At 36.6% G+C, this 15,446-nt stretch overlaps 1 protein-coding gene across 1 annotated transcript; it reads left to right on the top strand.

Annotated features, from left to right (window-relative positions):
* The first annotated feature begins 1,346 nt into the window (after positions 1 to 1,346).
* LOC134317154 (sodium- and chloride-dependent GABA transporter 2-like) lies at positions 1,347 to 10,459 on the top strand. The gene is made up of 14 exons (XM_062997886.1): positions 1,347 to 1,537; positions 2,544 to 2,678; positions 4,260 to 4,400; positions 4,496 to 4,577; positions 4,664 to 4,796; positions 4,897 to 5,031; positions 6,003 to 6,106; positions 6,758 to 6,882; positions 7,356 to 7,468; positions 7,562 to 7,699; positions 7,817 to 7,919; positions 9,195 to 9,295; positions 9,923 to 10,093; positions 10,202 to 10,459. The coding sequence occupies exons 1-14, from the start codon at positions 1,369 to 1,371 to the stop codon at positions 10,340 to 10,342; spliced, it is 1,791 nt and encodes a 596-aa protein (XP_062853956.1). The 5' UTR covers positions 1,347 to 1,368; the 3' UTR covers positions 10,343 to 10,459.
* The last annotated feature ends 4,987 nt before the right edge of the window (positions 10,460 to 15,446 follow it).

The following is a 15,446-nucleotide window of genomic DNA, read 5'->3' as shown; positions in this document are numbered from 1 at the left end:
TCTTATTGGTTATTTATCTTTGTTATTTCTCTTGAACCTCTATTTAACTGACAAAAATACAAAGAAATTACTTTTAATGTTTTGGCTGGCCAACTTGATTGTATTTTGTAAATATGAAAAAAATGGATCAGATGCAAGCAAAGTTTAAAGCCCTGTGATGGACTGGCACTCTTTCCAGGGTGTTCCTGCCTTGCACCATGAGTTTCCTCTGCTGTGACTATGAGCAGATAAAGTGGTTGATAAAAAAAAAGTAATGAAAGTAATTAAAACTTGATTGTTCTTTGTAAATATAAACAACACTTCAATTTGATCCCTGTAACACACTTAAAAAAGTTGGGACGGGGCGAAAATGAGAAAAAAATGATAGAATATTCAAGTTACACCATTTAGAAACATTCCACAATAAGCAGGTAAACTGGTAACAGGTTAGGGTGTTATGATTGGATAAAAAGTAAGATCAAACAAAGGTTTAGTGTTTTCAAACAAAATGGGCTGTGGCTCACCACTATGTTCTAAACTTCTTGAAGTAATTGTCAATAAGATTATAAAATTTCTCAGTACAAGAATGCAAATAATTTAAGTTTTTCACTGTTTACTGTATATAAAATTGTGAAAAAATTGGGATTTTATAGAAATAGTCGATTGTATAAGACAAGGCTGACAAGACCTTAGACAGCATTGCATAAGAGTACATAAGGGTGGGGAGACCATGAGAAAACAGTCATCACTGTACACAGTCTGGAACTCTATTACGCAGAAAAAGCCATAAATCAATTCTATGAGTGAAACAAATAAGCGTCATGTTCTCAGTGCCAAAGACTGTTATCATCAAAAGCTGCAAAAGCCAGCATCTGTCATTGGATTGGTGTGCATCAGTGTCCACAGCATGGGTGACTTGCAAATATGTGAAGGTACCGCTGAGGCAGATGCATATAAAGGAATTTTAGTGAAGGTGCTTTTTAGTTTTGAGTTTAATACAAGTAAGCAAACATCTTTAACAAATAGTATTTCATACAAACAGCTGTGTGGCATCACAATTTGATGCTGCCTGAATGGACACTGCAAGTGTTTTAATTGCTATTTAATGTATTTGATGATTTCCGTTCATATATTTTTTGAATGGCATAAGAAACGTTTATTATGCTAGCACAACTACAGACCTAGTATTACACCTGTAGTTAAAGTTTTTGCATTAAAGAAGATAATCTAAAGCATTTAATAACATTGTCATACTGTGGAACCAGAACATGCAGTATTATTTTATTCTCTCTTAGGTTTTTGCTTGTCCCCTTTGTAATGTACACATGTAAAAATACCTTTTCTTCTCTTTGCAGGAAGATGACGATGTACGCTATTCCAGAGGAGCAGATGAAGCTGTCCCATCCAGACTCAGAAAAACTTCATAAAGATCCCAGTGCTCAAAATGAGAGGGACCAGTGGTCAAGTAAAATGGATTTTTTCTTGGCTGTTGCCGGACAAATCATTGGACTTGGAAATATGTGGAGGTTTCCGTACCTGTGTTATAAGAATGGAGGAGGTAAGTGCACAGATACAAGCAAAATTTGTTACAAATATGTTTATGACATGTGGATCATTACATAACTATTTATGTCATAAGTCATATTATTATGTTAGCTTTCTCAGAACCCAGCAACTTTACCTTTCATTTTTTTCTACGAAAATATGTTATAGTAAAAAAGCTCACTAAAATAATTACTTTTGGGCCCTACTGCAGGCACCCATTCCACATTATAAAATCAGACCTTTTATATTGGTTAAAGTAACAGTAACAATAATAATTTAGGGCAGATGGGATGCCTTTATTTGTCATTTATACATAGACATGTGTACAGTACAATGAAATAGTTTTTCTGTATATTCCACATTCTTTGGAAGTAGCTTTAATATAAGTATAAACTGGTGTTAATAATAAAGTAGCTACAATTTATGAAGTCATCAAGTTTAGTAAAACCTTGTAATGTGAATTACGGGAGCTTAATTTGGCAACAGGCCACTTTAATGTTTACCCTAATTTTTGGCATGTTACCAGCTTATTTATTATTTCCTTATAACTGATTGTCAATAGTTATTACCTAAATAAATTGTATTTAAGGGATAAAATCAGTTATTTCCATTCTCCTTAGCATTCAAACTGCAGGTTTTTACCATTTAAGAGAAAGACATTTGTTTTTACTTCTTAAAACTACTTTAAATATATCTTAAATATAAACTATATATAGTTTACCATTTTATACCAATATTTGTTGTTAGCAGAAATTCTTACAAAATACAACACAACCATCCCTGCAAAAAAGAACATTGTTTATTTAGTCTTTATGTAAAATATGCAGTATTTCACAAAATATGTAATCTGTACGTTAATTTTAAATAGTCATAATATAAAAATATACATAAAGGATAATAACCAGTTAGTAGACTTCTTAGATTTCATTAGATTGTGATGTTGCTAGAACAACTAATCCATTCCATGACTAAGTCTAAAATGATTTAGGAGAGAAATGAATGGGTTTTCTTTTCTCCAGGGGTGTTCCTAATTCCATATCTGGTGTTCTTGTTTGCCTGTGGCATTCCACTGTTCTTCCTGGAGGTATCCTTGGGTCAATACACCAGTCAGGGTGGCATCACCTGTTGGAGAAAGATATGTCCACTGTTTCAAGGTAAAATGTTACTGTTTATCTAAATAAACTGAACCTGGTAAAGAATTAATGACATTATATGTTATCTAGTTTTTATATTAAATACTAACTGGAAGCTATTGCATCTGTTTGTTTTTGTAAGATATATAAATGTATGATATGTAAATTGACTCGATTGTCTTCTTTCCATACAACCCTAATAAGCTATAGTTTTGTTTTGTGTTTCTGTGCAATCATACACTCCTTTATCAGTGGGCAGTTTTATACAGTATGTCTCAATAGTACCAGTGCCACATACTAGCATGTCAGAACCACTGCTGAAATTACGATTTCTATAATAATTAAATAATTCCACTTCACTTAGTTCCAGAACCTGAAATGTATTGTTCTCATTGTATAATATTCTCATGTCTTGGTGGTTAATTAAATTAATCTCACACTGAACATTTGAAAAAATTACTATTACAGCAATTTAAGTAAACATATAAAAGATAACTAAACAAGTTTATTTAACTGAAGCAAATAATCATTTATATTGCAATGTTGGGGTTATTGGGAACACACCCACCAGACTGTGAGTAGGCCTACTCAGGGAATAATACCTCTTGACCACGGTGGCTAAGTAGGTAGCACCGTCGCCTCACAGCAAAAAGGTCCTGGGTTCGATCAAGTCCAGGACCTTTCCGTGTGGAGTTTGCATGTTCTCCCTGTGTCCACGTGGGTTTCCTCCGGGGGCTCGGGTTTCCTCCCACAGTCCAAAGACATGCAAGTGAGGTGAATTGGAGATACTAAATTGTCCAAGACTGTGTTTGATATAACCTTATGAACTGATGAACCTTGTGTAATGAGTAACTACCGTTCATGTCCTGAATGTAACCAAAGTATAAAATATGATGTTAAAATCCTAATAAACAAACAAACAAACAAGAGGCTTGACTCATATGATTGCATTTGGTTGCTTGTGAATGGTTTGGTTCTATGGCTGATATACTACATGTGCAGTAAACCTGTCTGCTTAAAAGAGTTATCAAATAAAAAATAACCTAAAAGAGGTATCTCCAATTCACCTCACTTGCATGTCTTTGGACTGTGGGAGGAAACCGGAGCTCCCGGAGGAAACCCATGCAGACACGGGGAGAACATGCAAACTCCACACAGAAAGGACCCGGACCGCCCCTCCTGGGGATCTAACCCAGGACCTTCTTGCTGTGAGGTTACAGTGCTACCCACCGAGCCACAATGCCACCCTAATCTTTATTAAAGGGTGATACCAAGAGAAGACCCAAAGTTTCGGTGATTTGAAGCAGTGCTATCATATTCCTGGCAATGGATTTTCCAGTCTGATCAACTATTATAAAAAGACTTGTTGTTTTGCTGGTAAATGGAAGGTTGCTTTTGTTGTTTTTTATTGATATTGTTTCTATTTTTTTATTTCTACTATTTTTGGTCTGTTAATGAACCACATTGTTGTTTTGTATTGTTTTGTTTTCTGTTCCAAATGTGGAAATACATAATTCTAGAGCATTCTGTAAGCTTAGGTGAAGGATGGAAGTTAGGTTAAATGTTGTAACGTTTTGGTTTGTTTTTGCACTTCTCCTACAGGGCTGGGCTTCGGTGCTCAGGTGGTTGTGTTCTATTCTAGCATCTACTATATTATAATTCTTGCCTGGGCATTCTTCTATCTCTTCTCTTCATTTAGCTCTGAGCTGCCCTGGGCTAGTTGTAGTAATCCCTGGAACACAGGTGTGTTACAATAATTACATATATCACATGTTCTTTCATGCCTGGTCATTTGCTGTATTAGAACATAATTGTTTAGCATTTTTTCTCTTTTACAGAAACTTGTGTTGAGTTTGCCAGTACAGATAAAAACTTAAGTACACTGCACAATGCAACATCACCGGTCTTAGAGTTTTGGGAGTGAGCCATTTAATTTCTGATGCTACAGTTAAACATATTATTACATGTTAAAAAGTACACTAGCTAAAACCTGCTGTGTGTTTTAGGAGAAGAGTGCTAAATATCACTGGTAGTACAAATGAGTTGGGAAATGTAAGGTGGGAGCTGGCTCTGTGTCTCATTCTGGCCTGGATCATCTGCTATTTCTCTATCTGGAATGGAGTGAAGTCTTCTGGAAAGGTTTGAGCTTTAGTAGATTACTGATGACTTTAAATGCTTTAACAGTTAATGCCAAGTGATTTTCCTAATCTTGATTGTTAAAAACTATTTTTCCTTATAGGTGGTTTATTTCACTGCTACCTTTCCTTATATAATGCTGGTGGTACTGCTGGTGCGTGGACTCACGCTTCCTGGAGCAATTGATGGCATCAAATTTTACCTCTATCCAGAGCCTTCACGTCTATTGGATCCGGAGGTAAAAATATAAAGACATATTAGACCACGTTACACATTGAGATTTTAAAACAACCTATGAAGAATTTCCAGATTTCCAGACCAAATAGCGGGAGACCAAATGATAAGTACATGAGTAAAGAAAATTATTTTATGTTTTAAGTGCATCAAACAGCATCATAAAAATCAAATAATGTGGCACAGCGAGATATTCCTCTAGCACACCAGCGCAGAGATTCTGAACACCCCGGTTTGAATCCTGGGTCTGCTACCAGTCAGCTGGGCACAGTTGACAGTGCCTGCAGCAGACACAAATTGAGGAAATGACTGGACTAACTGATTGGGGTCTTCAATCGCTGTACAAGGACCTTCATCAGCGGATAGAGGCGTCTGTGCAGAAGCACAGGAGTAAAAGAAGGGGTCCGCTAGGACTGTGCACACGTTGAAAGGGAAGGGAGCAGCAATATACTCCTCTTGAACACAATCAGGGATCCACATCAGCAGAAGACAAACTGACTATGCTAAAGCTGGAGAAAAAGCATAAAAACAAAATTTAATAGGGGTCAAAGCTTACTGACATAAGTAGACAACATCTTTGAGGATAGTTAGTTCTTATTCCAAAATTGGAGTCTCAGAATAATCCATAATACTGTAAACTGTAGTACTGTTTTTTCTTGCTTTGCCTTTAATAAACATCTAAGAGTGAACCTTTGTCTGACGATTTTCTTTATCCCCTAAAAACCTGGAAAACATTTTTGATGAACTGACAAATTCCTACTACATCCATTCAGAATTTGTTGACTTTTCAGAAAGATGTGGGGCCCTATTCCTAATTAATTCCATTATAATTCATTTTAATCATATCATTATGTGTAAAGCTGTGTTGTATATAATTTTTTGAGGGGTAGAAACACCTTTTTCAAACAACTTTTTTTGTTTTTTGGCTGCTCTGTCAATAAGTTCTGAAAGTGCTTTTTATTTCATGGCATGCAGGTTTGGCTGGACGCTGGAACACAAATACTTTTTTCTTTCTCTGTCTGCATTGGGTGCCTTATTTCTCTAGGAAGCTACAACAAGTACAACAACAACTGTTACAGGTGAGTGAACAACATATGTTTAAGTCGTAATTGTATTGGGGTGGGTTGTGCCTTGCGAGTGAAGCAAAAGGTAAAGCCCCCCACCTGCAAGTATAGAAAATGAATCCAAGTGCAGGATGTTTGACCACAGTAGAGCAATACTTTGACTAAAAAGCCACTAACAAAAAGGGCACAGTCACAAATAAATAAGGTGCCCAAAATACCAAAGTAACAAATGAAATGTCAAAGTATGTGACAGGAAAGTATAGAAGGCAGCAACAGATGTGTTAAAAAATGTGGGGTAAATCTTTTTGGGTAAATCATACAAATCATAATTGTTATAACAAAAATACATGTTTATTGTAAAGCTATACACATTAACGTTAGATAACATCAGCTGTGTAAGAAACTGATTTTTACTTTTTCAGGAAAATGTTGCCCTAAAATGCCATCAGAGTAATTCAGCTATATCCAGCTAATTGTAAATCATAGTTCTTGATGGTTAAAAATTATGATTTTTGGTAGTTTTAATTTACATAAAAACACTGTTTCTTTTTATACAATTATCTGACAATTTTGTGGAACGGTGCACTTTGAATTACCAGCGTTTCTATAACATTGTCACAAAAATGAGGTGCTTATTGATAACATGTTGGCTACTTTACTTTGCAGAGACTGTGTTTACCTGTGCCTGCTGAACAGTGGGACAAGCTTTGTGGCTGGATTTGCCATCTTCTCAGTGCTGGGTTTCATAGCTTATGAACAGGGGGCAGACATCGCAACAGTGGCAGAATTAGGTGACCTAACATCTAAATTCTCAGTCAATTTGCTTAAACTGCAGTATTACACAAGAGTACAAAAGTACAAAGAAAATATCTCCAGCTTCCACTTTTCACAGACCAATGTAATTGTATTTTGTGAATATAAATACATTTAGAATTTGCTTCCAACAAGAGACGCAAAAAAAGTTGGGATGAATTGATGTTTTCCAATTGTTGTTTTCCAAATGTTAATCACCCTTAAACCACAAATTTGAATCATTTGGAAACTGAGACACACTGATACACACTTTGCCCTGTCACATTTTAACCGTCTCACATGCAAATTTTGAATTTGTTTATATTTACAAATTATAATTAAGTTGGTCAGTGACATTAAAACTTATTTTTTTGTTCATTTGTCAGTTGAATAAAGTTTCAATAAGTAAAGAAAAAATTACAGATTTTTATTTTTAAAGCATTTTACAAAATGTTCCAACTTTTTTTTACAGGTCCAGGATTAGTCTTTGTTGTCTACCCCAGAGCAGTCGTTATGATGCCTTTTTCACAACTTTGGGCTGTTTGTTTCTTTGTCATGGTCATTTTGCTGGGCTTGGACACTGAGGTCAGTGTAAAATTGTTACTCACCATAGAAATGTCAACCGTATAAATTTCTTCTGTGTTTAATGTAAATTCTCTCCCATGGTTCCAATTGTAGTTTGTGGGTTTGGAGTCGCTGATGACAAGTATAACAGACATGTTTCCCTCATTCTTCAATTCTGCTCGTCGACGCAAACTACTACTGCTTTTCATCTCTGTTGTCTGCTTTTTCATCGGTCTGGTTATGGTAACTGAGGTAATTACAGTTTCTTCATCTCCAATGATTTACATTTTATCACTTTTATTATATTTTTACCAAAGGTATTTCAAAAGGTATGCAATTAAATTTTTCACTTCTGGTTTTGTTCTGCAGGGTGGAATGTATATCTTTCAGTTGTTTGATTACTATTCTGGCAGTGGAATAACAATTCTTATATTCGGCCTTCTAGAATCAGTGTGTATTGGGTGGGTGTATGGTAAGTACTTACATTATATGCTTACACATTAAAGAAAGCTGTCTATACTTTAAGTACTACTTATACTGTAGATTGGCATATTCTGTAAATACTGTAAATCACTTTATTCATCCCAGAAGGAAATTCATAAAACTTATTGTTGTAGTGCTAATAACAAAAAAACATTTACTGATTTTACTACTCCTATTCTAGAAACCTTTTATTATTATATTGTGGCGCCGGCGTCAGGGCCGCAAGTGAGCTGCCTTTGGCAGTTCATTCAGTGGTTTAGGGACAGACACCCATTCATACACACATACATTCATACAACAGACAAACATATAAGCTACTTACCCAACCCTCACCGCAGCCACCCCACTCCCAACAACGGGATACACGGCTACGGTGAGCTTAGACACCACTGCTGCAAGGCTTTCTGGGTAAAGCCTGTGCCGACGCTACACTGCCCCCTCCCTAATGGTCAACCGTCCCGGTGACCTACTCACCAGCGTCCACTGGGTGGCTCCTTGGCCAGACCGCACCCCATTACACTGCCGAGCCGCTCTTCCACCCACTGCTGGACCGGGCACCCTGCCCCTACAGCCACCTGGGCTAGCGCACTCAGACAGACCGGACATATTGGCCCACTGTACCACCAGAGCCACCCAAATGCCACAATCCCACTTCTGACACCAATATGGCGCCGGCGAGTAGGAAGGATAGCGTCAGGGCCGCAAGTGAGCTGCCTTTGGCAGTTCATTCAGTGGTTTAGGGACAGACACCCATTCATACACACATGCATTCATACAACAGACAAACATATAAGCTACTTACCCAACCCTCACCGCAGCCACCCCACTCCCAACAACGGGATACACGGCTACGGTGAGCTTAGACACCACTGCCGCAAGGCTTTCTGGGTAAAGCCTGTGCCGACGCTACAATATTTTACTCTGAGCCCATGCATTGATTTTGCAAAAATGGGTAATAAAGTATATTAAATGAGGTTTAATAATAAATGAGGAAATAGTAAGTCTTTTTCCCTACTGGATGTCGACTTACTTATTTCAAGCTACCCCTTAAAAGCCACAGAAAAAGCGCATCACACTGGAGAGCCCAGTCCTGAATATTAGTGCCCTGATCTGAACACATGAAACACACACACACACACACACGCACACACACGCACACACACGATCACACACGCACACACACCTGACTAGAAATAAATGTGACTAACATTACTTTTTAACGGGTATATGGTGTTAATGATAACTGGTTATCTTTTTATTTTAGGTGCAGACCGCTTGTATGATAACATTGAGGACATGATTGGTTATCGTCCAATGTGCTTTATAAAGTATTGCTGGAAGTATGTAACTCCACTGGTCTGCATGGTGAGTTCATGTTTAATGGTAAAACACGCTAGCACACCAGAGCTGACATTTCTTATTTGTCGGTTCGAAACTCAGCTCTGCTACTGGCAGGCTGGGCACCTACACGAACAAGGATTGGCTGTTGTTCAAGGAAGGAACCTCAAAACTGATGCAATTATGACCTCTGCTGGCTGATTGATGGCGGTTGCACAGAGACGGGGGATAATGTGTTGATCAGCGTGTGGCTCTCCGTACACAATGCTGATCTGCATATAAACTCGCCTCGTTCAGGTGAAAAGATAATGCAGTCAGGTAATTTGATACGACTAGATTGGGAGGAAAATTGGGAAAAATGCAAAAAAAACACAAAAAAACAATTAGTAAAACAAACCATCAAACGAACAAGCAAGAAAACAAAAACCTACGTACTCACTAACATATTAGTTCCTTAATATTTATTTTTATACAATATATTCTATTTAGGAATTCTCCTCTTTTCTTTCCCTAACTGCTGCAGACCCTACCCTGACCAGAGGGTCATACCTAACACACGTCCCCTCAAACACATGCAGTTGTCAAATGCTTGTTTTACCCTGCCAGAAATAAGTACAGCTACCCTAACACATTTCTGTATTCTGTACTTTTTAGGGCACATTTGTCTTCTCTCTGGTGAAGTTCACTCCACTGAAGTTTAACAATACACTTGAATACCCCTGGTGGGGCTATACTGTTGGTTGGTGGTTCACTCTCTCTTCAACCCTGCTTATTCCTCTTTGGATGATCTACGCTCTCCTCACTTCTAGCGGCTCACTAAAACAGGTACGTTTTATTCCTGACTAAGCTGTAATAAATAGCTTTTTGATAGTAAAAATACAAAACTCAAACCAATTGTAGATTGTAACATTTAACTTTTTTTACTTTCCATAGAGATTATGTCTTCTCTGCACACCAGCAAGTGACCTTCCTTTGGACTTTAACACAGGAAAACATCATGCAACTGAAAAGTACATTGACCTCATTGCACTAAAGACAGAAAAATACATAAATGAAGCACAAACGTGTGTCTAATTTAAAGTACTTCAAAACTGTACATTTCTACTTTTAAAATAAATTAAATACTGTTTATTGTACAAACTCTGTAATGTTGGTGTATGATATAATAAATGAATATTTACATTTTCCAAAGTAGTCTTTTATTCTTAGTACTTTTTTGTTTTTATTCGGTGCAGCAGGAGATTTGTAAGAGTAGCTCCACTTATCTTCTACACTGCAAAAAATGTGGAGTATTATTTACTTAAAAAAACTTTTTCCACGTAAAAACTGCTAGTAAATTTAACAAACCATATATTCAAGTAAAGGTTACTCACAATTCTATCTGGATTTCACTAGAAATTCTTCAGTAAAGGTTACTTTGCAACACCCTGCATCAAGTATATTTTAATAGCTGCATCTTAGTAGATTTTACTTAAACAATGCAGCACTATATTAAAACATGGCTTTTAAAATGCTATATTATAAAATGCCAAATATTTTTACATTATGGAATTCATTTAATTCAACATCGATGATTACCATATACAAAAGCCACTATAACATTGACAGACAACATTTTTTGTCAAACATTTTTAATTGTTTTGCTCAATTAATGGAAATGCATTTTCACTTAAACAGTTCAGTGGACAAAATGTCTTCTAAACAGTGTGTTTGCAAAGTCTCACTTGCTACACAAAAGTAAAAACTGTAAATGGAAAACAAACTATAAAAGTGTCACAGTGTAAGGACAAAATCAATATCAATAACAATCAAACTTTTTTCTACAATCTTGCAGCAAAAATAAAAAATAAAAATAGATGCAAGTAAAAGTGCAAGAGAAACACTCACTCCAGGTGGACTGTAGTTCATTATAAAGTTTATGTAGACCTCAGAATGTTATGTTACATTTTATGATTCAATTTTACTTTCTCAAGGTTTGCTCAAAGGTCGCCTAATAATGTGAATTTATATTTGAAAGACCCGGGACTACAGCCTCATAGCCATTTATCTTTAAGTGGCAAAAATGGGCTTTCGTAATCATGCACAAAATAACTATTTGAGAACCAACATTTTTAGTCCATGTACATTAAACGGAACATGTTATCACTATTAACATAACTACATAACATTAATTCCGCGATACTAACGGACGCTAATTTGGTGCCAAGAGTGTAGAAAGTTAAACAACATTTTAAATATTAATAAATGGCATGGTAATATATTTTCTTAAAACAGTCCCCTTTGGCCAAAGTATGTCCCAGACAACCAAAAAACGTCCAAAAAATGCACTCTGTGTGTGGAACATGTCCGGACCTGCCAGGCAATCGCAATGCGCATGCGTAGAACGTATAGTAATGTTTACTAATAGTTTTCAGTTTTGCTTCACTTCAATCCAAGAAATAATAAAACAGTAAATTTTACTTTGGTATTTAGAATAAAATTTACGAATGTATTTGATGACAAATAGTTACAAAGAAACACCAAGCAACACACTGAATTATATGTGAATTTCTTAAGTAGCAAGGCTGTGCTAGTATATTCTTGTAGAAAGTACTTCAAAAATCTTCACTCTATTTATACAAAGTCAAAAAATCATTTTTTTGCAGTGTACCATTTCTGATGCTAAAATCATTTTTACATTGTGAATGTCTTTCATGGGTTAAATGATTTTTGGTAAGTTTTCATGACTTTAATATTAACACATTTTTAAACAAATTTGTCACTCCATACAAATATATATTGTGCAATATTTTTCAATATAAAAAACAAACTAATTTTGCACTGAAAATATAAGGATGAATTATTTATTTAACATTCTAAAAGCACATTGAAAGTCTAAACTGGCTTTTCTTTGCCACTGGTTTCACTTCTCCCCCTCCAACTCCACTAATTACCTCACCAAAAAAATCTAACTTTTGTTTTCAGAGACTGCTCAAACTAGTCATGCTTTAAAAAATATTGGGTTGTTTTGTAAAATGCAATAAAAACAAAAATCTGGGATTCATTCATTCTCTTGAACCTTCATTTAACTGACAAAAAGTGCAAACAAATGTTTTTTTTGTAATGTGCACACCTACAAACCTTTGTGTGAACCTACAACCTAAATCGGGTATAAATCAGGGCAATGAAATAAAACAATCCTAATGGATTTACAATGTTAGGACCATAGTGGCCCCGCACAAACCTTGAACCTTCCTAAACTTGGCTGTCTGGCCAAACTGGGCATATAGACAAGAAAGTCTTTGGCAGAAAAGTAAAAAAGGAGCTTAAATGTACTGAGTTGAGATGGGATATCATGTTTTACTGACAGTAGAGTAATAAGTATATAAATAAGCCTAGTAGTATAAAGTAGGCTGTGATGGATTGGCCTGTCCGGGGTGTATTGCTGCACTTGGAACCAGAAATTCTGGGGAAACTGGACTACTCGTGATTCTGAACAGGAGGTAAAACATAAAAATGAAATGAAAAAAAGACCAAACAACAAACAAAAACTAACAGTTTAGTTTAGATGTTTTTATAGTGGCGATTCGGTTTACCTGACGAGCTCCACCAATGTAAACAGCACACCATTTTGTTCTGTAACGTGATCTGTTGGCTCTGGGCTGTGGGGCTTGAAAACAGAGTCAGAGGAAACATAAATAAGTTGTTGTAATGAGAACGGGTTGTAATAAACCAATTATGATGATCTGTTTACTTAGACAAACCGAACCATATGGGTAACATGCTAATTGTGGAGTTTGTGGTTTATTCACCATGACTGTGTTGTTAAGTGTAATTGGGGACCCTGCCCCATTTCGTGCATGTATACAGCCTCGAGTAGTGGTTTTCTGTACCTGTTCTTCCGCCCACTGATTCACATCAGCAAACGAGTCAGTTCTTTTTAATAAAAAGAGCGAAATGATTCCTTCTGTCTTGACTCAGTTTGTGTCAATGCTACAACAGCTTACATATTTAAGAGGCTATCAAAAAAAAGATAAACTAATACTTGCACAATGCTGAACTTTTGCTCACAGAATTCATTATTTCTCTGTGAATTTTAAAAATATCCTGACTGTTTTTAAGAAAAGTAACATCAAACATAACCTTTCATACTTAACATTAGCTCACATTAAAATGCTATTAAGAGAAAACTCATGGTTTCCATGGTTTAAATTATGGAGAGGATTGGGAATGGGGGATCTAACCCTCCTAATTAATACTTGGACCCCACAAAAAGAAGTAAGAACAAAGGTTGGGGCTGGTCATTAGTTGGCTAAACTGTAAATTCAGGCAGGCTTAGAAACTAGCTGATGTTCGTATACATCAATATGCAGTTGACACAATCTAATTCAGAAACTTACAAAGCAAATAAAGGTATTAACATTAACAGCTACTTAAGTAAATACACTTACCTAAAGGCTTGTATACACTACAGAACTGAACTGTCAACCCAGCGCACGCACGCACGCACACACACACACACACACACACATTTTTTTTTTTTAATCCTTCTGCATATTTGCACAGTTTTGCACACACATTAAAATTTTATTGCATTTACCACAACTACTGCACTCTTGTACATGCCTGGGGAAAAATTGTGGAACATTTTGAACTCCCAGATAGTGTTAATTTAAGTTTCATACAAAACATTTAAATGTTTTGAATTTATCTTTGCATACAAAAACTGATTTTTCCTATTTCAGATATTGGCATGGTCCCTTGGGTGCATTTTTTAGTTCTTGGTAAGTTGCTGACGAATAATATGTTGTAAGTACCATTAGAAGGAATTTTGGGTTTGACCCAATTTTTCCCCAAGGGTGTATTTCTGTTCTGCTTTTTTCCAAATGTTTCTGTGGATGTGTTGCTGCTAAATACTGTACTACTGATGTAAATGTTGTAGCCATTTTAGAATTTCCAAGATGCACTGCTGCTTGCTCAGGTAGCTCAGGGGGTGTGGTCCTCACAGTAGGCCGCGGGCTACCATCTAAAATGGGGAAAGAAAATGTAAAGAGTGTTTAGTGAAGGTGTGTTTTGTTCCCTGCTTTTTGTTTCCTTGTAGGACAGTTGCAGCCTAGCAGTTAAGGTACTGGACTAGTAATCAAAAGGTCGTTTTTGTTGCTGTTGGGCCCTTGAGCAAGGCCCTTAACCCTCAGTTGTACAGTACTGTAAGTCACTTTGGATAAAAGCATCTGAAAATGTTGTTCTTTAATGTAATTGTTTTGTGTGTATGTGTTTGAATCGTCATCCTTGACAGAGGTTTCCTGTCTTTTCTCCACCCACTGATTCTGTACTCATCGCTGACTGTGTTAATGACACATGGTGTCAGAAGTGGGATCACTCCATGTAGCTGGATGAATTTATTTGCAAGTTCAACCAGCTGCTTTGACGACAGCATGAGATTAAAAGGCAGCTGAAGATCAATGATGGCATCCCGAGCATTACAGCTGCCCAACCCTGCCTGACGCAGCCAGTGTTGCATGCTCAAGTTTCATGTATTTTGTCCCTCGTTTCTTGTACTTTTATGTGTGTGAATCCTACAAGGTGCAGTTTTAGCTGGTAACATGGCATTACGGATGGACGGCAGAGACCGAGCAGCAATGCTAGAGGGAGAGGGGCGACGTGCTATTTCATGTGCTGGTGGAAGGGCAACCAATTTGAAAAAAAGTGCTGTAGACTAATTAATTAATAACAAAGTTATTTACATTTAGGCCATTTAGCAAATTTTCTTTATTAAAAAGTGATGTACAACTGTGACCGAATACAAGGCAAGCAATTAAGGGTTAAGGGCCTTGATCAGGTCACCTGCTCCTACAAAAGGACAACATTCCAAAACATACAGTATAGGCCCAGAGGTATGTGCTAGTGATGGTGGTGATGGGGGGATCATAGTTGATAATTGCCTTGATAAAAACCATGCAAGTATGATATTTATATTTAATCCATAAACCATTTCATAAACCAATACAATCATAATCATCATAATGGACACGTTATGCACAATAATTGCACACAGAACACACATACACACACACATACCCACCCACTGAATTTTTGTAAAAATTGCTCTGCACACTTCACACTTTTGCACACAAACAGGAACATACATTTTTATGTTAACTCTTCTGTATATTTGCACGCTTTTGCACAAACAATAAAA

The sequence above is a fragment of the Trichomycterus rosablanca genome, chromosome 6, assembly GCF_030014385.1.
Source record: "Trichomycterus rosablanca isolate fTriRos1 chromosome 6, fTriRos1.hap1, whole genome shotgun sequence".
In the NCBI taxonomy this organism is placed as follows: Eukaryota; Metazoa; Chordata; class Actinopteri; order Siluriformes; family Trichomycteridae; genus Trichomycterus; species Trichomycterus rosablanca.
Note: the sequence above shows the minus strand (reverse complement) of the source record. Positions and strands in the feature narration are given on the sequence as shown.

Coding starts and splice junctions, on each gene's coding strand:
- LOC134317154 (XM_062997886.1), top strand. CDS start 1,369: ATGAAGCTGTCCCATCCAGACTCAGAAAAACTTCATAAAGATCCCAGT. Junction 4,797..4,896: donor GAGTGAAGTCTTCTGGAAAG/GTTTGAGCTTTA, acceptor TTTTCCTTATAG/GTGGTTTATTTCACTGCTAC. Junction 5,032..6,002: donor CACGTCTATTGGATCCGGAG/GTAAAAATATAA, acceptor CATGGCATGCAG/GTTTGGCTGGACGCTGGAAC.